Below are 24,407 nucleotides of genomic sequence, written 5' to 3' on the forward strand. Positions count from 1 at the left end.
TGTTGTTTTTGTTTTCGAAGTGAGCGGTTGTGCGGTCGGTTGGCGACAAAGTTGTTTTTAAAAATTTACACGAATAAATCATCTAAAATAGTTGTTATTTTGTTACAAGTGAGAACAGTATCGAATTCCATATATTTTGGGCTTAAGAAAAATAACGGCCTTAGCCTGCCCGGGCGCTTTCGTTTATGTGCGCTTAAATAAATAAATAATAGTTAAGTGGAATCAGAAAACAACAACAACACGCGGGTGTGTGCGTGTGAGTGTGCAAGCGGCCAACTCCCAAAAATGAGAATTAATTAATTGTAAAAATGAATTACAAACTTACACTACAAATACAATTCATTTCATTGTATTTAATCAGTTAGAAATTATTGCAAAATGCTGTGAATGGTGCAAAAGTAAATAAATTCGACAACTTGTTGCTTTTGTCTGTTTTTTAAATTTGCGGCAAACGAAAGTTTGTCGTACGTGAATGAGTGTACATATACATGCATGAGTAACTGTGTGTGTGTGTTTGAGTGAATTAGTGTGCGGTAAAAGTTGGCGAAAATAACAACAACAACAACAACAAAATGTCTGTGTGGAGCGATTGCAATGCTAAGCAACAATTTGGCATTGGTAAGTAGAGAGAATAAATACACTTTTTTTCCAGCGGAAAACCCAAAAACAACAACTAAAAAAAGGAATGTTTAAATAAAGTGTTTTATAAACATATAATCTATTCATCGACTTAATTGTTGTTGATTTTTCCCCCCACTGAGGCGCAGTCGCCGCCCACATGCGGTGCTTTTCCCCCTCTTGCTCTCCTGCTGCTCCTCCTCCATGTAGTCAACTTGTTGCACCTTCCCCACAAGTCCCTGACATGTGTTTCGACTCCGACTCTCGAGTTCTATATTCTAGGTGATTTTCGTTTTTCTTTTCATTTTCATGGGCGTAGGCAGAAAACAATCACAATCTCACAACCAATTTAACGTCTTTAAAAAGGCGAGCTAATATTTATTTAAAGTAAATTAACTCAATATTATAAAAAACTGTAAGATTTAGCAAAAAAAACCTATTACATTTGCCGATTTGTATTTTAGATTTAAAGAGGTTTTGTCAAAAACTCAATCCCCTTTTCAAGTACCCCCAAAGAATACATACTACACCCCGCTCTACCTCATACCATTCCGTTCCATCCTGTTTTTCCAGCCTCTTACAAAAAAATTCTGAGATTTGCTCTTGAAAATGAAAACCTGTTTTCAAGCTAGCATCATCTGCCCGAGCCTGAGACACTCCCTCTTCTCTCTCTCTATCTCCCTTCCTCTCTCGCTCTCTTCACCTTTATGTTGTGTGTGCACTGAGTTGCAACAAACGTTCATGTGTGTCTGTGTGTGTGTGTGTGCCTCAAATCTGAGTGTATTTTTTCTATTCATTGGCAATGACCATGAAATATCTACATACATATGTATGTATGTACATACAATATGAATGCTTCTCTACGTGTGAATTTATTTTATTGTCGGCACTTTTAATTTTTGTTTTGTTTTTGTATTGACCTTTTTCCATTCCCTCTCTACCCGCTCGAACAACAGGTACAGGCGAAATGACTGACAGATACAGGTAACGATAATGTCGCCAAAAAAGGCCAACAAATGAAAAGAACTCACTCACTCACTCACTGATTCAATCGGCCGAATCTTGTAATCAGTTAACAGTCGAACGACCACTCCAACCAACGACTGTGCCACAAATTGTTTGTACTTATTATTTACACATGTTTGGCTCTGCCTCTGCCTCTGCCTGTTCGACGCCTTGTACTAACTGTTGAAATCATTCCCATCATTTCCAAATACATACATATTCATATCCATACAGTTGTCCACATAACTTTACTTACAGGTTGGATTATATTTAAAATTTTTCATAATATGAGACGCAAACCAAAAAAAATGTATACCCCACTGTGAGATCATCATACTTTTCTTTTAGTTAAGTCGTAAATCTGTACTGATACTTTTCTTTTGGTCTGACTGTGTTTATGTGCATTATTCGGAGAGGGCGTGGCCATAAAATTTAATCAAGAGATAGCAACAAATTACTCAGTTAGATTACAAACGACATTGGGTTTCAATGCTGTGTGTGTGTGTGTGTTTACCTTCCATTTCCAAATGCTAAATGATTGAAAGTCAGTCTGTTTAGGACAGAATCTTAGTTTTGCTATAATCCCTTTAGTTTCATTTAGTATACCCCCCCACCCCCCTCGCGTTTTCACATTGATAGGCCTCGTTCTCATTTTTATCAGCAAAAGAGTTTGAGTTTGTCTTATCGCAGTTTATTTTTTGTTTCCCCATTTCGTTTTTCTTCGTTTTGTTGTTGTTGACGCCTTCAGTCTTATAATTTTAAACACTAATACTAAGCAAATAAGAATGTATGCAACAGCAATGACAAAATTGATAAATCGAGAAATCATTCACACGGCTTCTTCTTCAATATAGAATATTTTTTCTTTTGGAATTAACACCAAAAATATGGTTTGAAATAAGAATTATAGATAAATCAAAGAGGAATTTAAAAAGAACATTTGTTTCTTATTCTATTACTTTTAATTTTCATGCTTAAATTATTTTGCAATATTATTCTACGTCATAAATTCAATAAAATCTCTTAAGTTGTACAACAAGATATTAAAAACATAATATAGTAGAACATAAATCTCAAAATCGATTCCTCCAGTAATTAGAGCCTTGAGTTTTTGTTGTGATCTTTGTGTATTACAGTAGACCCTCGTATAACGAACTGATTTTTCTTTCTTTTTAACGAAAAATTTCGGTTAACGACCAACAAAAAAGGTAGAAACCATAATTGCACGTAAAATTTCTGTCTGTTTTAATTAATGCAACATTGAAAATTCCTAATATACCTTTTAGAAATGTCATGTGTGACCAGTTTACCCATTATATAAAAAAATGTTCTTCCAAACTCTCTTTTTATACCCTTGCAAAAAGGGTATATTAATTTTGGTCAAAAGTGTGCAACGCATAGAAGGAAGCATCTCTGACCATATAAAGTATATATATTCTTGATCAGCACGACGAGACGAGTTCAAATCGCCATGTCCGTCCGTCCGTCCGTCCGTCCGTCCGTCCGTCCGTCTGTCCGTCCGTCTGGATCAACGCAAACTCCTCCTAGACCGTAAGAGCTACAGAGTTGAAATTTTGCATGTAGGCTTGTATATACTGCAGGCATTGTATATCTCGGACTTAGCCGGATCGGATCACTATATCATATAGCTCCCATACAAATGGCAAAGTCACGAACAGTGACTTTTCTTAATAACTTCGTTATTTTCTGAGCTATGATCATGAACTTTAATATTGAGTTAATTACACATATAAACGACTATGCCAAATTTGATCAAGATCGGGTGACTATATCATATAGCTCCCATAGGAACGATCTTTCGAAAACAGTGACTTTTGTCAATAACTTCGTTAGTTTTGACGCGATTGCTTTCAAACTAAACGTTTGTTAGTTTAATATATCTGTTAATGACTGTGCTGAATTTCATAAAGATCGTGTAGCTATATCATGTAGCTCCCATAGGAACGATCGGTGGAAAACAGTGACTTTGATCAATATCTTCGTTATTTCCTATGCTAAGATTGTAGGCCGTTCTTTTGGACACATTAGCCCTTTTAGCTTAAACGTTTTTCCACTTTGATGGCTATAAAGGTAAGGAAAGAGTTACCAAAAAATTGCAAGGGTATACAAACTTTGACGCGGTCGAAGTTAGCCCCGGCCCTCTGGTTTTATTTTAAAAATCTTCTCCCGCCTAAGACATACTCAGTTCCTTAAAAGGTGTTGAAAGTTTCATTCTATTTTTAGAGAAAGGTGAACTTCAAATATGTTGGTTTTTCAGTTCTTTAAATGTTTTGATCCTTTCTATGTTAGTTTCCTTCAATAACCATTTAAATCAAAACATGTAATAAGTCTAATATTTTTCTATCTAAAACTCATTAATTTATTTTACGTTGATTTATATGAAAAAAGTGGTTTCGTTTAACGGACACGATGCTGAAACAAATTGTGTTCGTTAACCGAAGGTCTACAGTATTTATTTTATTTATTTCAGCGATCTAGATTCAATTAAAGGGCTAATTCTAATGATTCCTAATTCAAATATCTTTAAATGGTATATTAATTTTACCTGAAAAAATTTGAATTGAATTGACCAATACATTGATTTGATTTTACATACAATTAAAATTGACTAAAAATAAAATGTTATTATTTTTTTTATTGTTATTCAAATGTAAATGGGCTAGAACTAGATTTATTTACATGTTTTTTATATTTACAACGAAACGAAGCGAAGATGATGATGATGATGGAGGACATGATGATGAGTTCTAAAGTGAGTCGAATGGCCTCCTGCATTGCGGGAGTTGGAGACACACACGCAGCCAAAAACACACACCAGACTGACTCTCTGACTCTTTGTCCCCTCTCTCGCTTCTCCCCTCTTGCTCTTCTTCTTGTATGATCTGCATGTTTTCCTGTTTGTTTCTGTTGGCGATGACATCTTTGGCCACAACTGCACTTTACTGTTCATTGCCTTTAGTTGGGGATTGCACCTGCAGTTCTTGGTCCTCTCACCCTCTATCAGTCTCAGTCCCACTCCCAGTGCGCCTCCAGCTAGCACGCTTAGCACTTGGGGGCGCAGTCATGCATATTCCACTTCTAAATTTGAATAGAGATGATGAAGACGAAGAAGAAGAAGTAAAAGAAAAACAAGAATGGTAAAGCCAAACATAAAACTTAATGAGGCCTGTTGTATATACATACATATAAAGGTATGTATATTGAAAAGTGAGTTGAGTTTGAAGTTTTATTTTTTGGATTCAGATTTCTTTTTCCTTTGTTTTCTTTCACTATTTAATTAAAATTTTCCTCCTCGTTACCTCTTTTTGTGGGCCATGAAAATGTTGCTTGATTTGCATAATTGAAGTGAAAAATTTATTCATCCAAAATGTGCAATTTGGGAATTAATCTCTCATGCAAACATGTCGTCAAATTATGTTTTATGGACTCTCTTTCTCCCTCCCTCCCTCCATCCCCCACTTACATCACTTACATTCGCTTTGTGTGCTGACTCAAAGAACATCCACACACACACTCATCCAACCATCCACTCCATTGTTGCGCAAATAACCCAGTGACATCTATTTCCACTTCCCTCCAACTCTCCGACCGCTTTTGAAAACGCATGCATTCCGAAAGGCAGGGGAAATCTCAGTTTTCCACAATTTTGTGCAATCAGATGCTTTTTAGAAATTGAAATTCAATCGTGCCCCATGTCCAATGTCAAAGATTGTTGTAATCTTTTATGGCGAATCTTGTAAATGTGCAAATATTACCCTGATATGACTTAATTAAGCATACATTGTAAGGGGGGAGGTTGGAAGAAGGCGGGCGGGGCATGTCAAATCAATTGAATTGGATTGCACCGAAGAAAGTGGCAAATGGGTGGAATCTGTTAGTGGGCGACCAATGGCCAATGGGGATGGATGCGTCATGCGTCAATGAGTCATCCATCGGATTCAGAGCAAACTGGTTTTCAGTTGGACCCAAAACAAAAAAAACTTTACCCACTTTTTGTGTCACAAGGAAATTCAAAAGAAATTGTTTAACAATTTTTCCATGATTTTAAAGTAATTAAAATACAAGATCCTTTCTACTTCCTACTGTGCACTTTCCATTACCAGGAAAATGCATTTGATTTTTAATGGTTTAAATGGGTCAAGTTTGTAACAACTTTTTTCTTTTATGGGCCTCTAAAATAATAAATTTTATGACAATTTTTCCTCTTTTGTTTTTAATTTTTATTCTGTTGTCTACGGGTATATGAGAATAGCCATACAAAGTTAAGAAATTCCATAAAGAACATAACTTATCTAGAGTATCCAGCAGTTGGTACTTTACCAGAACCAATTGAGGTATCTATTTGTTTTTGTATCTTTATTTGGAGGGTTTTACGAGCACAACGAAGCGCCATTAACTGGAGGAGGGCAGACACAATAACCGTAACCTGTCAACGACCAGGTTTTGCCTCTTTTTTTTCTGGTTCAGTCTTTTCATTTTTATAAATTTATGTGCCATAAAATATTATCTACAATTGGGGTTTTTGTTTTGTTTTGGCTCTTCTGAAACATCATAATATGCGCAACACGTTTTCAAATTTCACATTTTAAGAATGTTGGAGGAATGTTGCCAAAAACATTCCATAGATACCAAAAATTTATATCTAACGCCCAAAAGTTGAATTTTGCTTAATAGAACGGTCAAACAATTAAACAAATTGTTTATAGACTGACGGGTGCTGATCACTATTAGGTTCTTGGAAGCTATACTATATAAGGTCGATCAAGTTCGATGAAATTTCTTTAATCAATTGAAACTCATAAAAAGGCCACTTGGCACGAAAATAGGAATATGTTTGTTTCTTTTTTATCGATCTTATATTAGATAATTGGACTATAATTACGAATGGTATTGGCAGCATTCGAGTATTCGAGTAACTAAATAGGGTAACTAATATAAAGTTAAGTTGTATGTTATAATAAATACACCAAAATTCTAACATAAAAACAGATAATAACTACTTTTACGTAATTTTTTATTAAATACAATTTGTCCATTTTCTATTTGTGTATCTCATGATGTTTTAAAGTATATAATGTGTATTAACATATACATAATTATAATATTCAAAACTAAACTAAAGCTTTAACAGAATTTGTAAACTTACTCTACTCCAAATCGCGTTCCAGGATGTACACTTATGATGAAAATTAAAGATACACCCTTAAAATTTAACTTTATTGACTTTAGGAGATTCAAATCAGATTTTTAGTTACATTTTTGGAGATTGTATTAACTTAAAAGCAAATTCAAGAGATAAAAATGTGAGAGTATACAAAGCTTACACATGGGAAGGCAATCTTACAAAGTAATACAAAATACATGCAGATACATTTATGAAGATTGAAGGATCGTTTTAGATAACAAATTTTGGCTAAATTTAACTGCTCTTTGGGACATGACTTAAGAGATGAATGATCTAACTCCTGGAATGAATTTGCGTCTTATTTTGAATCAAGAAATAGCCATAAATATATACTTATAAACAAAAACACACCCTAAAATAATATTGAGTGTTCTGCGACTCAAATGAAGTATGCAATTAGGTATACATGGAGCTTAACCAACTTAACTTGTACTAAAAAAAACTTTATATTAGTAAGCTATTTTTAGATTTAGCTAAAGAGATGCTTCACTCCGCAGCCATTTCAAATCATTATATTAATTATGTTAACCTCCGAATTGGCCCCTAGCACCTACACTGGGACTGGAGCTTAGCTTACAGTTTAGAATTATAATTCAAATTTGTGAGGAGAAGAAACCAGCTTAGAAAATAAACAGAGAGACAGAGAGAGAGAGAGAGAGAGAGAGAACCAAACAAATATTTAGAAACATTCATGCACGGAATCATCTGTCATTTAAACCTGAAATTTCAAAAGAGCTCCAAAACACTCTCCCCTTCTGCTCTCCTCTTAAAATTTTTGGGCGATGTCCAGTCACCAATCGCCAGCCAGCAGTCAGTCAGTCAGTCAGGCAGGCAGCAGTCACGACGCTCACAACGGCAGCAAACTGATGACGAAGCGTTGCTAGAGCTGCGGTTGGTTGTTTTGTGTTTCTCTCCACAATATTTGTATTCCTTATCCAAGTAAAATGGGTATATCAACTATTGAGAGATTGAGAAACACAACTCCATGGGACGCAAATTGAAATTGGAAAACAAAGCTCCAAAATACTTAATTTAAAGGTTTTAACTAGTTTGAGATGTTTGAAAGGTTATATAGCCATTTGAAGAGAAATCAAGTATTGAGTATAGCTCATGGATAGGAAAATAAAACTTTTCAACTGTTCTTTATGATATGCTTTTGCTTTATATATTTTGAGAACTACCACGTTCTATCAGTCTAAAACCAGTTGGGAATCACAACTAGATGAGGCGAAAGGGATTGATAAACGCAACGCAAATCAAAATTCACAAAAAACAAAATCAGTTCCTTTAGTACGTCAAAAATTTCAAGTATTTGAAATCTCTATAAATTACATTAACTTTGTTAGAGTATATAAACTTTGGCATAGCTAAAACTAAGATTGTCTTTCGAGTTGTTTTTTTTTCTAGTTTTATTTTGATTTTATTGTTTTTGCGTTTTGCCTTATTTTAGACTAGCGAACGTTTTAGCAAAACCTCAAGTTGACTTTTAGCACACTTTGTACACGTGCCAAAGTAAGAGTGGGAGAACAGATGGAAGGAAGGAAGAACGACGAGTGACGAATCTCCTCTAGAGCTTTAGTTTTATTATTAGTGCAGCTGCATCCGTTGCAACAACAATGGGGGGACGCCTTCTCACACAATTGTTTTGGTTTTACCTGCCTGTTGACTATTTTTAACTCTTTTTTGTCTCCTTTTTTACCTATCTACCAAGGCAACCAACCCTGTCCCTGTCCCTTTACCTTTACCTTTAGCAATTGGACAATTCATTATTCGTTGAGCGTTTCCGTTAGTCAACAAGTTGTGGCCAGTTTATGATGGTATGGAGGGATAATATTATGGACAGAATGGGCTTGGCTTTCCCCCTTCTTTCTTTCTTATCGGAAATGAGTTCAATTTAATGACGTTTTGATTGCCATATCACCTCCCTCCCTCTATTTTTTCTTTCTCTTTATCACTCTCTCTCTCTCTCTCTCTCTGTCTCCCTCTCTCTGTTCACTCTTCTCTTTGTATCCCCTTTTCAAGGTAGAGTAAGGTGTGTTTAATTTTCTCAACGATTCGCTGACTGATCGATTCTTTGCATGATTCACTTGCCATTTCCCGGTAATTTTATATTATAACCTGCGTATGTACACACAAACACACATGCATATGTGGAATTTTAAATAAATGAAAACATATTTTTTCATTTTCTATTTAGTTTTCCAATTTTTTACTTGTCGAACATTGTTTCTTCTAATCAATTGACCCAGTCACAAATATTCTCTCACACCATTTTAGTTTATTACTTTACCTATTTGCGTACCTTTTTTCACAAATTGCCTTTTGTAGTAGTCTGATGTGTGTGTGTGTGTGTGTGTGTCTGATGGAGGTCGTTCTGGCTTTTGTTATGCTTTTCATCAACATCATGAACAGCGCCAACATCGGTCATTGGACCGTAGCTGTGACTCGGAGAGCTCCACAACTTGCGGCTGCTTGCTTGCCACGCAAAGGCGGAGGTTTTGTTGTTGTTGTTGTTGTTGAAATGAGTGCAGATTTCCCTTAATACAATATTATATAGTATAGTATAGTAGAGTAGACGTTGCATTATCGCCCGAGGAAGTGTTTGCCGGAGACGATGACGATGTCGCCTTATTACTGATTCAAGCCTCATCATTTCTATGATTTGTGATTTCAACGACGACATAAACATAAATAAAGGCAAAAACTACGAATATTTATCTCATTATTATTATTATTTTATATAGTTTATAGAAATGGAAATGGAAACTTATGAATTAAAAAGGGGGATATGTTTTTTTAAGTCAATAAATCTTACTAATTTAGAAGAAACGCAATTTTAAGATTGAATAGAAATATATCTGAAATCTTTATATTTTGTCAATTTCCTTAAAAACATACATACAAACGCATGTATGTATATATTCCAATTGCAATCTTAATTCCTGGTATTTATGTTTCAATGTAGTTACTGTTTATTTATCAAACTGCAATGTAGCTTTAGTTTTTCGAGATAATATTAATGTATTTTTAGAGCATCGTATATGAGGGTATTACTCTGAAATCGGACCTATGGCACTGGAATTTCTCTTGAATTTGCAATCGCTTTAGGCAAATGCGTCATTTCTACACCCTCAACATGATTCCATTAAGTGTTATGGTCGTAGGAAGTGGTTTAACTCTTAGCCCCTTTTCCCGCTCTCGTTTTGCGATAGATCTCACGTACCGTAAATCGTTATGGGGAGGCACTATCTATTTTACTGAGATTATCACTAATCCCATCCGTTTGAAGCACCCTAGCTGATCAACGTTGTTTTCCCCCCCAAAAAAAATGACATGCACTAATTGATAACCTTCCTCCAAATGGCGGTTAATGGCCCCCCAAACCGCCGTTCCCCCAAATGAGGCGGTGGAGGTTAGTCAAAGCTTTGCCCTAAGCTTTCATTTTGCACACTTAGCGCACAGTTCAATTTGGATTGCTGCTGGGAAAGGTGCTGATTGTACAAATATACATATATATTAATACATATATATAATATATTTCCTTTTCTCTCTCTCTTTCTCTCCCTTTATAGCCAAATGCAATTTCGACCAGGAGGTGACAAAGCCACATCGTCTAAATTTGGATGTGGGCGATGCAGTCGTAATTCTCAAGGAGACAACACATTGGTATTACGGCTATAAACAGAAGTAAGTTTGACTTTATTAAATTTTTAATCAATTGATAGATGTATATATAAGAGTTAGTTGATAGAAGTGCAAAGTCTTTCAAGTTTACATTTAATTTAAATGCTTTTATTGTATTTTCATATTTGTCGGATTGTGCAATATATGGAGAAGTGTTAATATGTAAATATTTGTTCACAAAAGTACTGCGATAATAGTTGAAAACTATATATTGTTTATGGTTTGCTTCAATATTTATTAATGTTTGTTTAAAACTATTTTTCAAATTTTATTCAGGTTTATGAGGTGAACAGGTAAAAGTTATTAAAATTTTGTATTCATTTATGTATATTTATAGACATAAACATAATGCAAACAGCAAGGATAGAAAATTTGCTAACGTTTCTGTGTTTCAAAAATCAAAATTTAATTAAAATTCCAAATAAGACTCTAATAATTGTTTTAAGAGCAATAAAATGAGTAATATCATATCAAAAATTATTTAATAATTATTTAATGAGTTTTATCACAAAAGAATCGTTACTTCAGTTTAGCTATAACGAACATGAATTGAAAAGTCGTAAGAAATTATAGAAAAATTGGTACTAGAAAATCATAATCACAAAAAACATAAGATTGTAGGAAGATTATTTAAAAGATTAATGCAATTTGTTAATTGACAAAAACAGAGAAAAAACAATCCAATCCACAGTATTTTATTTTGAATTTTTCCCATTTTACAAAACCAAGTATGGGAACAACTGATTAAAATATACAATATGTAGTTGTTTTTGCTTGATTAGATCTAATCAGTTGGATCATCGTGATGCTAACTTTCACTGCCAACAGCTCATTTGCACTAATGCATATTCATTCATTTTGTATTGGCCATGTTTTTCCAGCGGAAATGAAATGTTCCAACATTTTTCACATGCATATAAATTTAAATTTTGAGCAAATGGGCAAATACGAGGGCGATTCGTGTATTTGTTTACTTAGAAATTCCAACCAAGTTGCCCAATATACTCTCCTGCCCTATCCTTTTGTTCAGCTTCTTCTTCATTGAATCCAGAAACCACAATCCAGATGTTTCCATGTGGCGCCCAGGGCAAGAAGTTGCATTTTGGTAAAATTTTCTTTATCCAAAACAAAGATAAACTTTTCCCCGCCCCTTTTTTTTCTTGTGTGTATGTATATGTTTGACCCTTTTCCTTGTTTCGGGTTTTCTTTCTTGGTTCTCAGTTTGGTTTGGTTTTGTTGGTTTTATCTATGTTTTGTATGTATACAGCTCATGATGTCCACTCTTATCGACACTCATATACAGTAGCTGGCCATGCTTGAGTTGGACTTGAGCTGACCCTTTTTCATATTTTCTGATGACCCATCATAACCCAAGACAGACATAAATCTAAAACATAAAGTAAATAAACAAAATGCTGACCATATAGCCCATCGATTTTCTAATAGTTTACCTAACTCGAAACGTTCTTCATTTTAATGTGGCAGAGGGCAAATCAGATGCGTTACAAATCTAAGATTGATAGTTTAGCTATATACATATGAAAATACATAGACAAAAAAAAACAACTCTTAGTGATAGAATCCGAAAATAATCGTGAGAAGAATTCTTAAGAGAGTTTCCATTCCTTATCACGGTCCGAATTTCATGTTTGTTTTATGTCGCTTACTGTTTCCCTTTTCTTATATTTCTCCTTATTGTTTATTTATAGAGAAATACCAATTTTAATTGTGCATTTTCTCACGATTTCCATTAGACGATAAGCAAATCATAAATCGTCAAATTATGAGCTACTTGTTTACCCAAAATTTAATCGTCAGAACACTTGAAAGCTAATCAAAACAAAACAGAGGTCTAGTTTATAATAAATAGACAATTTTATATCTATAATATAAAAGAATGTGGCGGAATATAGAATATACACACTCTGATTTTTCAAAAGGTCAGCCTGGAAAATTCTACATTTGTATTATGAGACATTTATCAAATAAAGTTAATTGATTTCTATTGAATTTGATATAGATTAAATAAGAGTCGCAAGAAAAGTTTTCTTAGAAAACGCAAACATGTTATGATATAGGAAAATGATATATGTACATATATGATATAGGAAAATATTCTGTTTTAACTTATTTAACGAATTTTCTTCAAGTAGTTAAGTTGAGGATGAGTTTAAAATTAGGTTTGCTTCAATTTTTATCCACCTTTTTTACCCTGTTAATATACGATACCAATATATAATAAATAGTTGATCTAACTTTCTTATTTTTGGGTTCTATATAGTCGAAAATATATATTTTCATAAACTGTAAACGTATGAGAGTTGAAAATTGTTGAGCTGATCTTAAATATATTAAAAAATTTTGTCATTTCTCGTTAAAGGTTTAAACAATTTAATTTAGCTAAAAGGTAACTAGAGTTCAATCGAAATAGATCAATTTGTCGCCCAAACTATGCGGGATGAGGGCGTGGTCATAGTTGTCAGTGGTTATGGCAATCGTCTGAATGCCATTGCCTCAAGCAATTAAAATGGCCACCCCATATGTCAAGCAATGAATTGAGTCAAATTAAAGCATTCCATTTCATTTGCCCAGTGTCACACTTTGGGCGCACTTCCTCTCAGTCTCTGTCACTCTTCACTCTTTGCTCTTTGTGGACATATTCCGAAGCCTCAGTCAGAACAATGAGAAGCAGCAAAACCCCGGCTTGGGTAATTCATCAGCGAGAATGTTGAATTGTGTCATACATACAGATATATATATATATATATAGATTCCAATATACTTATATTTGTATGCAAGTACAGTAGAGTTTGAGTAAGTGCATGAATCTTTTGAAGTTACAGTAAATATTGGATTCTAGGAAAAATTGATCTCTTTTTGATGAAAAAAAAACATGCAAAACTTTAGAGAAGATTGAGTTTGTGTAATACATTTTTATTGTAGACTCATTTGTTAATAAACATTTACTCAATATTATCAAAACTTTCAAAAAGATCGACAAAAATTTAGATAATTTAGTCAATAAATAAAATAATGATGAGTCAAGGAAATCAGAAAGTTTCTCCTTTGTTGAGAATTTCATATCATTCATTTATTAGTTTAAAGAAGTTAAGATCTTTATCCTGACAACTCCCAATTGTCGATTGTAGGGAAGTTCTACTGTTTAGATTTAAGAACGCACTGGCACGCAATAATTTGTTATCGCCGTTGCACACACCCGCCCATATGCTTGCCACATTTTAATGGTGTCTCTTCTTCCGTTCTTCTGTCTCTTTCACTCTCTCTCTCTCTCTGTTTTTCGCACACAGAGACAAGGAGCATCGTGGCATTTTTCCCAAGAGTTATATCCATTTGGTTGAATATAATATTGTCAATGGAGAATTCTGTATCCAACGGACAGATATTGTCGAGGAGATCACCAAAGTGTTGCTGGAGTGGGGCAGTATAGCGAAAGGATACTTTTTGGTAAGTTCTTATCATTAAATGTAATTTGAATATCAAATAATCAGAGATAATCTCTCTCTCTCTCTTTCTCTGGTTGAGTAGCGTACCAATCCTAACTTTCAGAGAATACGACGAAAGATGAACGAGCTTAACAACAATCGTGCCGCCTTGATCTCTGGCAATCTTCCGTTGGATGAGATGCGTAAGGTTAAGCTCATGGCCACAGCACAGATTGATACTGGGAACAATCTGCTGGGCCTGGATATGGTGGTGCGCGATGACAGTGGCGATATATTGGACACAAATGCCATTTGCACCACAGAGCTCTTTGAGCATCATGTCCATGCTGTCAGCAGGATCGAAAAGGCTAATGTAAGTGGTGGAAATCCAAACGGATATTGGACTTTTTAATCATTTCTTTCAAATTGTTTTACAGCGTCTTTCGAGCGAACAAAGAACTCCACGTGTCCATAACAAATACTCACACAACATTCTGCTGCATGTGAATGCATTTGTTTGCAAATTTCAAGAGGACTCGGATCTGTTGTTCACGTTGTTTGATGGCGAAACCCATAAACCCATCAGTGAGAACTATGTGGTCAAGTGGTCACGCACAGGCATTGCCCGGGACATTGATCAGTTCGACAATAACCGCGTGCTTTTCACCGATCTCAGCAGAAACGATTTGAGCATCTCGAAAATGTATTTGGTGTGCTATGCCATACGCATAGGTTCGATGGAAATGAAGGACTCCTCGGAATCGAAGCGAACGAGCATAAGCATTGCCAACAGCATGCTGACTGCAGCCAGTCGCAAGCATTCCCAGTTGTCGGTCAGTTCGAATGGGTCATCGGGCAGCACTTGTGAGTATATAATGCGACGACCCTTTGGCGTGGCGTGCAAGGATCTAACGCCCATCTTGAGTAAAGCGTGTGATGGCCCCAGCAATCAGGATTTGCCATTCATCATGTGTGAAAAGGACACTTTGGATGGGACATTGCGCAAGTTGATTTCCAACAAGGACATTGGGAAAATTGACTCCAAAATGGCAGTGACCATTGAAGTTCTACGCGGCGATATCAAACAGATTAAAGAGGATTTCCCTCGACTGGTGCACACCAATGTGCCGGTGGCCCGTAAAATGGGCTTTCCCGAGGTCATCCTGCCGGGTGATGTGCGCAACGATCTCTATTTAACCATTTGCAGTGGCGAATTTTCCCGCATAGCCAAGACATCGGAGAAGAATGTGGAAGTCTCGATTTGTGTGGCCAATGAGCAGGGCTATTTGATTCCAGGCGTCATGAGTATCGGCACCGGCCATTCTCCAATTGATGAGTACAAGTCGGTGGTCTACTATCACGATGATAAACCGAAATGGCAGGAAACCTTTAAGATCCATGTGCCCATTGAGGAATTTAAGCAATGTCATTTACGTTTTGTCTTAAAGCATCGCAGCAGCAACGAGCAGAAGGATCGTTCGGAGAAACCTTTCGGCCTGGCCTATGTGCGTTTAATGCAGGCCAATGGAACAACCATACCCCAGGGTCAGCATGTCCTTGCAGTATATAAAATCGATCATAAGAAATATGATAAAACTGTGGCCAATTCCTATATGGAACTGCCAGCGACAACAGCAGAATTGCAAGGCACGAAGCCATCAATAAGCGGACTCTCCCTGCTGCCCAAAGATCAACTGACCATAGGGGTCAACCTATGCAGTACGAAACTCACGCAGAGCGGTAAGAAAATGAAATTCCAGAGAAGTCTTTCTAAATTTAATTTTTGATTTTTTTAAAATTCTTTTCTAGTGAGCCTTCTGGGCCTATTGAATTGGTCAGCCCATAAGGAAACTCTCGAGCAGTCCCTTAATGCCCTATCCACAGTGCCTGGCGAAGAGGTAGTTAAATTTCTACAAGACATACTCGATGCCCTATTCAACATTCTGGTGGAGAATGATCAGCCCGAGAAATACGATCAATTGGTCTTTATGAGCATTATACATCTGATTGAAACTGTATCCGATTTGAAATATCAACATTTTCTAACTGTCCTGGATGTCTATATTAATGAGAGTTTCTCCTTTACCCTGGCTTATACGTAAATATACACTCGGAGAATAATTTAACTTTAGCTAACTTGCTTGCATTTGATAGAAAACTCATGGATGTCCTGCAGAAGAATATAAGCGATGCCATTAAGCCGCGAGAGAAATCCGCTGATGGTTTCGAGACTGAAGAGAGCATGGAAGTCCGCCGTCTCTATAAGACAACACGATATCTGCATTATGTTATGAAATTTGTCATTAGATCCAGGATACTTTATGCCGAAATGAACTGCAATACAGATTATGTGGACTTTGCTTCGCGTTTGCAGGAGCTTCTACGCATGTTTATCGATATGATTGGCTGCCCAAGCAATTTGCTGAAATCAGAAGGAGCTCTGCTCAAAAATCTTCACATTATTGCCACAGATCTGATGCAAGTGTTTGATCAAGTGCGGCTAAGGTGAAACTAACTCATTAATAACTTAAAAATTTGATATCTAATTTTCATATTTCTATAGTGTTTCTATTGTGGAAATTTTGGAGAAATTCCCACCACGTCGACTCATTCAATCAAAAATGGGTTGCATTAAAGATTTTGTGGAAACGAAATTGTTTACTCTGCCCAAATGTCGAGCCATTCTGTTGCCCGTGTTTTGCAAGCACATTAAAGATCATCTCGAGAGCAAGGAGGAGGTATGTACATATATTTCCATTATATTGGCATATTTTTGCATATCATTTATAAAGTTTTATGTGTATCATTAAAAATGGTTGCATATTTTGTGTCTTTAATCCAATGCATCAATCTAATTTGCCTTGTGAATGCACAAACAATTAAAAAAAAATTATAGAAATGAAAACGCAAAATTAAAACATTACTTAAAACACATGTCGAGCTAAAATCAAAGAAGTCAAAGAAGTAACTAATTTTTCAATTACTATTGCTAACTAAACAAAATAATTGCAATAATCATTTAAATATTTTCATATTTAAACATGACAACAAATAAATTACATAATATCATAAATATCACAAAAAGTTTTAAATAGAATAAATCATTTAATATTGACATGTGAAATTTGTCTTAATTTTGCTTAGTTTTACTATGATAATTAGATGTAGTAAATTGAATTCGAATTTTTCATTAAGTTATGAATGAATTTAATGTTTTAGCATGCTATGAATAGAAACAATTTTTGTATTATTTTTAATTTTTGCTATGTGTCTGCGTGTTTTTGTTATGTTGTTGCTGTTGTTCCCTTTGTACACGTCCTAGATTAAGCACCCATTATATGTGTGTATGTGTTACTCGATTTACCTAAACATCAACACATATTTTAGTATATTTAAGTGTAGCTATAAATATTTATTTAATGTGTTTTTTTAGCTAGTGATTGTAATGTTATTACATATGTGTCTAGAGCTAGGCGTTATCCAATTGTTCGTCATCTGCGTTCCTTTCATCTGGTTTCGAAAACAAAAAAAAAAAAACATTCATGTAAAGTTTTTGTATAAACATTTGTTAATGTTTATCGTACAACTATTAGCCGTGGCAAATTATAAACGTTTAGTTTTTGCTGTTAGTCTTGCACCACTCTCTCTTTCTCTCTCTCTCTCTCTCTTTCACACACACACACATCATCATCATCGCAATTCTTGCATTTGGCAATTCATCAACCAAGCACCTACAAATATTTAGTTATCATGCCACACTCACACACACACAAAACTACACACACACGCGATGACTTTCACTGCCTGTCAGCAAGTCACAGCACTCGGAATATATACTCTATGTATGTATATAATCTATGCAATGTGAATGTACATTCAGATATTTCACACACCACAATACATATGTATGCAAAACTGTCTATATCTATTATGGGTTATTCTTTGACTACATTAATTAATTAATTGTACTACCCAATTGCTCTAATTTCATCTACCAAACAAACATAAATGTTCTTTTCGCAAATGATGATTGATCCACACAATCGATGTGTGTGTTGTTAATGTTTGTTTTTTTTCGTTGTTAATCGCTAAATATATATATATGTTTAACCAATATATATATATCACCACCCACACCCTCAACCACAACCACGACCACTATGTATATAGGGCGACTCGAAAACCGATATCTGGCAGCAAGAAAAGAATCTTTCAAAAGCCGCCAAAGTACTTGGACAATTAAAATCCCAACTGCACACACGTGAAACGACTGCAAATAAAAAGGTAAAAAGAAACAAAAAAAAAACCCATAAATCAATCAAAACTCTTCCATACATTTGACCATCCAGATCAGGACTTCAACGCGCCTCTTGAGTTTTAGTTTAGTTAATTTATTTTAATTTTATTTTTTAAGTCCTGTTTAGCTGTTACTGCCATTGCACCTGCTGCTGGTGATTTTTGCACTTATCGTTCAATGGCTTTGAAGCTTTTGCATTAGCAGCGTGAGATTTAACATCCACACAGATCACAGATTAGGCCAAGTTAGGCCAATGTTTGGTTGTAAATGGATCGCTGTTGATAATTTTGTTGCTAAGTTAGCCTTAAGTTTGTTCAAGCTTTTTCAATGCAATGTTTTATTGTTCGTTTCAATGATTTTTCTCTTATGTTAATTATTTATTAAAAACACTAATTTAAATTTTTGTGCAGAATGTTAGCCAGAAACGAAGAAGACTTATCAGCCAGCTCAATTTGATATTGCCTCTCTGTCGGCCATACATGAAAAAACATTTAGTAATTTGATTTATTTCGTTAACTAGATTGCCGAATGCATCAATATTATGAACAATATCCTCAAATTGCTCTATCGTTCGGATGTGGGACCCACTCATAATGATATTCGTGACATTATGATCATCCTGCTGCGAACTGTGATGAAGGCGGCCCATTCACTGGATCGCGATACGGCGCTGGTGGGCAAATTCTTTGCCATTATGTTGGGCATATTACAGCGTATGGATGCCCAGCATTATGATTACTTTGTAAAGGATCTGCATCAGCGCGGCGAGCTAAAGGAATTCGTTATCGATATACTCTTGGTGTTCACGGAGCTGGTGTCACCGTCACCGCATCAGAAGGCTGTCTTTCCGCGTGACTGGATGGATATGATAATGCATCAGAATACCGTCATTTTGGGGGCTCTGCAACACTTGAGCATTGTGATAATGGATTATTTCCTCACACCGTTTGAAAAGCAAATCTGGTCGAATTTCTTTCAGTGTTCGATTGCCTTTTTGGTGCAGTCGCCGCTGCAGTTAAATGATTTCAATGACAATAAGCGGCAGATTGTATTTGCCCGCTATCGAGATATACGCAAGGATACGGCAATGGAGATACGTAAAATGTGGTTCCAGCTGGGGCAACATAAGCCCAAGTTTGTGCCGCAATTGGTTGAACCAATACTGGAAATGAGCATGATGCCGGAAACGGAATTACGGCGCGAGACCATACCCATTTTCTTTGACATGATGCAGTGTGAATATTACAGCTCACGGCTGGAATTGGAGAGCTATGGCGATACCAAAAACAACAATTCTCATCATAAGGGCAACTTCACCGAGTTCAAGACGGCCATGATCGAAAAACTTGACATTCTGATTGGAGCCAAGGGCAAGGGTGATGCCGAATATAAACAGCTCTTCGAGGAGATCATGATGGAGCGTTGTTCGGCACATGCCACCCTCAATTTGGATGGCTCTAGCTTTGTGCAGATGGTCACGAAATTGATGGACAAACTACTGGAATACCGTTTCATCATACAGGACGAGAGCAAAGAGAATCGCATGGCTTGCACCTTCTCCCTGCTGCAATTCTACTCGGAGGTCGATCTCAAAGAGATGTATATACGCTATGTGTACAAATTGTGCGACCTGCACATGGAGTTCGAGAACTACACTGAAGCAGCCTTCACCCTGAAGCTGCATACGCAGCTTCTGCGCTGGACTGACACCGAACTGTCGCCTCAGTTGCGCAGCTACAGGCACATGAACTGCCGCACTCATCGCGAGCTGAAGGAGACTCTGTTCTTCGAGATTATGGAGTATTTCGACAAGGGCAAACAATGGGAATGCGCCATCGATATGTGTAAGATTCTGGCCCAGCAATACGAGGAGGAGATCTTTGACTATATCAAGTTAGCTGAACTATTAAAACGCATGGCTCAGTTCTTTGAGAAAATCCTTAAAGAGCTGCGACACACATCGGAGTATTTCCGTGTGTGTTTCTATGGCCGAGGCTTTCCCCGTCTCCTGCAGAACAAGGTATACATTTTCCGAGGAAAGGAGTACGAAAGACTTAGCGATTTCTGCACCCGCATGTTGGTTCAGCATCCGCAGGCCGAGGTTATGCAAACCCTTGAGGCACCAGGCAAAGATATAACCCAATCGGATGGACAATACATTCAGGTTAACAAAGTGGAGCCCATTATGGATGCGGCATTCGCCAAGTTCAATGAGAAAATCATTTCCAATGAAATTGTCAAGTACTTCACCTCGAATAATGTACAGAAATTTCAATTTTCGCGACCCTTCCGCGATGTCACCAATGGCGGCCATATGGACGATGTGCGTAGTCTATGGCTAGAACGTACCGAGTTGGTCACAAGTTTCCCATTACCCGGCATTTTGCGTTGGTTCCCCGTCATCGATTCGCATACCTTCAAGATATCACCCTTGGAACGTGCGGTTGAGATCATGAAGGACACAAACAAGGGTATCCGTCAGTTGGTCATCTTGCATAAGGGTGATGAGAGCTTGCACATAAATCCTTTGAGTATGAAACTAAATGGAATTGTCGATCCTGCCGTCATGGGTGGTTTTGCCAAATACGAGGAGGCCTTCCTCACTGATGAGTATCTCGAGCAGCATCCCGACGATAAAGATTTGATAGAAGAACTGAAAGACTTGATTGCGTCACAGATACCGCTTCTTGAGATTGGTAAGTGATATAAGAGAAGTAACTAAAAAATTCCTTTTATTTTACAACGTTTTTCTTACTTCAGCCATAATGTTGCATCGCCAAAAGGCGCCTGACAGCTTGAAGGCTCTGCAGGAGCATTTAGAGAATTGTTTCACCGACATGCAACAGCATGTGGAGTCTCGCTATGGTCGCAAGTCATGCGATTTGAAAATGGATCGTGATTCAGTTGTGATGCGACGTACAAACTCCTTCCTACCAGCTCTTTTCGATGGCAGTTGCAATCGTTTGTCCGAGACCAGCATGGGATCTTCAGAGTAAGATATAAAAGACAAATTGAATGAATCCTCCAGCTTCTTATGCACTCTTCTAACTTGCAGTAGCGGCCTATCGAAGTCAACGTTCTTGCCAAGGCCACAAACTAACTCCATTAAATCTACGTTGGCCAGTTTAAGTTTCAATGCCAGGTAATGCAACCACCCACCCCAAATATAACTGAATGCTTCCGTTTAACTAATTTACCATTTGTTCCCCCTAAATATTTGCTGCTTTTAGTTTGAGACTTTAATTTTTTATTTAAATTTGCATTTTGATTTGTTTTTATTATTATTATTATTTATTGTTACTATGTATTTCCATTTTCTGTTGCCTTCTTTGATTTATTTATTATTTGCTTATGCGTTTTGCCCACATTTTGCTCACAGGCCAAGTTTGATGCACTCGCCCAGTACCAAGAGCAGCAAGAATAAAGAGAAAACTCCAGCCAAAAGGCGCTCCATGAAGAAAGTAAGTCATTGATTTAGAAAACCAACTTGATTCCTTACTAATGCTAATCATTTTTCCAAAGGATCGCGAAACATTAAGCCTACCAGTGGCAAATAGTCAATGGTATACACCGCCATTGTCCACCATTACATCGACGCCGGAGAAAGAAATCAATACGTCGGTCACATCGCTAGCAAGCGTTTCAAATAGTTCATTGGCGGGGCCCAAAACACCTGATCCACGTGTCCTGACCGAGGAGGTAAAAACCATTAAGAACCTTTTTAAGGTTTAAGAACGTGTAAATTATATACATTTTGATTTACAGCTCACTTCAAAGCGGCCACTACGTTCCGAAAAGGATAAAGAACGACGTCTATCCCGGCCGGCTAGTATAGCAACGCCCACGGCTACGATTAAAAACTTTGTGGACACACGTTCGCTGTCCGAGAGCAGCAATCGCAATTCAGTTGGTAGGTCAACATTTGGATTTCTTGAATTTTACATGGATTTATACATTTTAAATTGTTTTTTCGTGCAGAAACAACTGACTCCACATCCGAAGAGGACATAAGGCCACCACCTTTGCCAGCCAAGACGCGTGACTCCACTGATTTCACCAGTCTTACACATAGTTTGGACTGGAATCCCAATGGTTATGCCATGTTGAATGCGTTAAGCAATACCAGCAGCAGCAGCATTACGACAACGACTACTATGACAAAGACCAGTATTACGAATACAACGTACGAGTATTTGGAGGCCACGAACTTTAGTTTGATCAATGCCCAAGATTCCAATAAGCCGCGTCCACCAACGCCGCCGCCAAAGCCATCGCGCAACAGCAAACACATTCCATAGAAGAGATAGAAGGGAAGGGAAGGAAAGGGAGAAAGGTACTCGCCAGTGCCGCGCCATATATATTTGAGTGCCAATATTAAATCCTACACCCATTATGAGTCCATCTTCTGTCCACCTGTTGCGCTACGAAGAAGAAAAAGAAGAACTATAGCAACATTTGCCTCATACGCCAAATTAAAAACAACAAAACAAACAAAAAAGTGTCTTAATAACATCAAAAACAACAACAACAACAACCACAACTAACAAATAGTTACTTTTATTGTGTTTATTCGTTAAGTGTTTAAATTATGTATTGTATGTTAAAATGATATTATGTTGAACATTTCGTCATTGTTTCGTTTAAGTGTATTTTGTATTTTGTTTACGAACAAAACTCATTGGCTTGTCTTCCACAAGTAAACATTAGTACATTACTTTATAATTATATTAACCACAGATAGACAATAAGTTCAAATTCAATCAACTCTAACGATACAACAAAAAGGCAATTCAATACGTCTCTTATGCAAACAAGTGCCACAAATCTAAAAAACCAATTGCAATTTACATAAGATACAATGTAGCACAAATTTACTAACAAAAGTCAATTATATAATTACGCATGCGAAACGAAACGAAATCTTTTCCAAACGAAATTAATTGAATTTTAGTCAAATTTAAACAAAAAGGATATCAATCAAAAGCCAACTATTTACACACAATGTTTTTAAAGAGCGCAAATTAGCCATAATATTGTGAGCAATATAAACTGTTGAGATTTAGTTAGTAAGTTTATAAGCATCTACTATATACAAATATGTATACATAAACATGTGTAATCTATTTTATCGCACCAAAACGATTTTACTTACGAAAATATTACTATATTTACATTTTATTGTGAACAAAACACACAATTTTTAAATCTTCTTATACCTAAACGATTTTTTTAATCATGTAATTTGCGATCTGTGTATCGGCCAAAGATTAAGCAATAATAAAGTACAATTAAGCAGTAAAAGTAATCCTTTAAATCATTTAATCTATTTTAATTTGTTATAAAGGTTTAAAATTCTAAAAATTTCGATTGACAAGTTCTATTTAATCTTTGCATTTCGTTATCCGTAGTCGTTTGTAGTCTCTTAAATAAGAGATGAGACAGAAATTGTTAATTTATCATCGAAATTGTATTGTCTTTTGTCGGACTTTATCTTTAATAGCCACCCGCTATATCTTGACCCACTTTTTGCTTATTGCCTTGTAGATTAAAGAACTATGTATATATGCAACTCGGTGCTTTAAAGCCAACCATTGCTTTCGTTAGTACAAATGTTCTGGTCCATGGCAATGTATTTTTAGAAATACTAGTTTAATTGTTAAAGCTATTAATAAGTACGATTGACACCCAGCAGATAAGTCTTCTACGTGATCGATAAGCGACAAAATCATACACTTTTCAAATCATTTAGAAACTTTTTGACTTGAAATCTAGAGAGCCAGTCGAAGCTTCTTTACCCTTGTTACTTCAAACTACAGATATGGGACTTATTTTTTGGCATCTATGGCTGCTATATGATATAATCATCTGATTTTGAATGGCCATTACATTCCATTTCATTAATTCTTAGAGAAGGTGCCATATCTAACAGAATTTAAACTTTTACTTACATATCATATTATAAATAATATTGAATCAGTTCATAAATATATACTGAAATAGAGTCCTTATTCATATACACCAAGCGTTCGAGCATTTGAGAGCAGGACAATAGTCCTAGGGCCACTGCTCCATTCTCTTTTCCTAAAATACCGCGGTTCTCAGACGAGCTCTTCTTTAGATATAAATATAGCAGGAGGTATACAAAAGTAACAGG

General features: G+C 36.2%; 1 protein-coding gene across 2 annotated transcripts; it reads left to right on the forward strand.

Moving 5' to 3' along the window:
- On the forward strand, positions 1 to 23,567 carry LOC6647050 (dedicator of cytokinesis protein 1). Of its 2 annotated transcripts, XM_015177324.3 has the most exons (16): positions 1 to 618; positions 10,402 to 10,516; positions 13,822 to 13,978; positions 14,060 to 14,329; positions 14,394 to 15,696; positions 15,766 to 16,054; positions 16,111 to 16,461; positions 16,520 to 16,694; positions 18,127 to 18,240; positions 18,774 to 20,949; positions 21,014 to 21,245; positions 21,309 to 21,395; positions 21,633 to 21,714; positions 21,776 to 21,952; positions 22,019 to 22,163; positions 22,232 to 23,567. In XM_015177324.3, exons 1-16 carry the CDS (start codon positions 573 to 575, stop codon positions 22,549 to 22,551), a joined length of 6,039 nt encoding a protein of 2,012 aa, XP_015032810.1. In that variant the 5' UTR covers positions 1 to 572; the 3' UTR covers positions 22,552 to 23,567. The 2 variants fall into 2 exon arrangements, with proteins under 2 accessions (XP_015032810.1, XP_002070298.1); XM_002070262.4 differs by lacking the exon at positions 18,127 to 18,240.
- Positions 23,568 to 24,407: the final 840 nt, after the last annotated feature.

The sequence above is a fragment of the Drosophila willistoni genome, chromosome 3R (assembly GCF_018902025.1).
Source record: "Drosophila willistoni isolate 14030-0811.24 chromosome 3R, UCI_dwil_1.1, whole genome shotgun sequence".
Classification (NCBI taxonomy): Eukaryota; Metazoa; Arthropoda; class Insecta; order Diptera; family Drosophilidae; genus Drosophila; species Drosophila willistoni.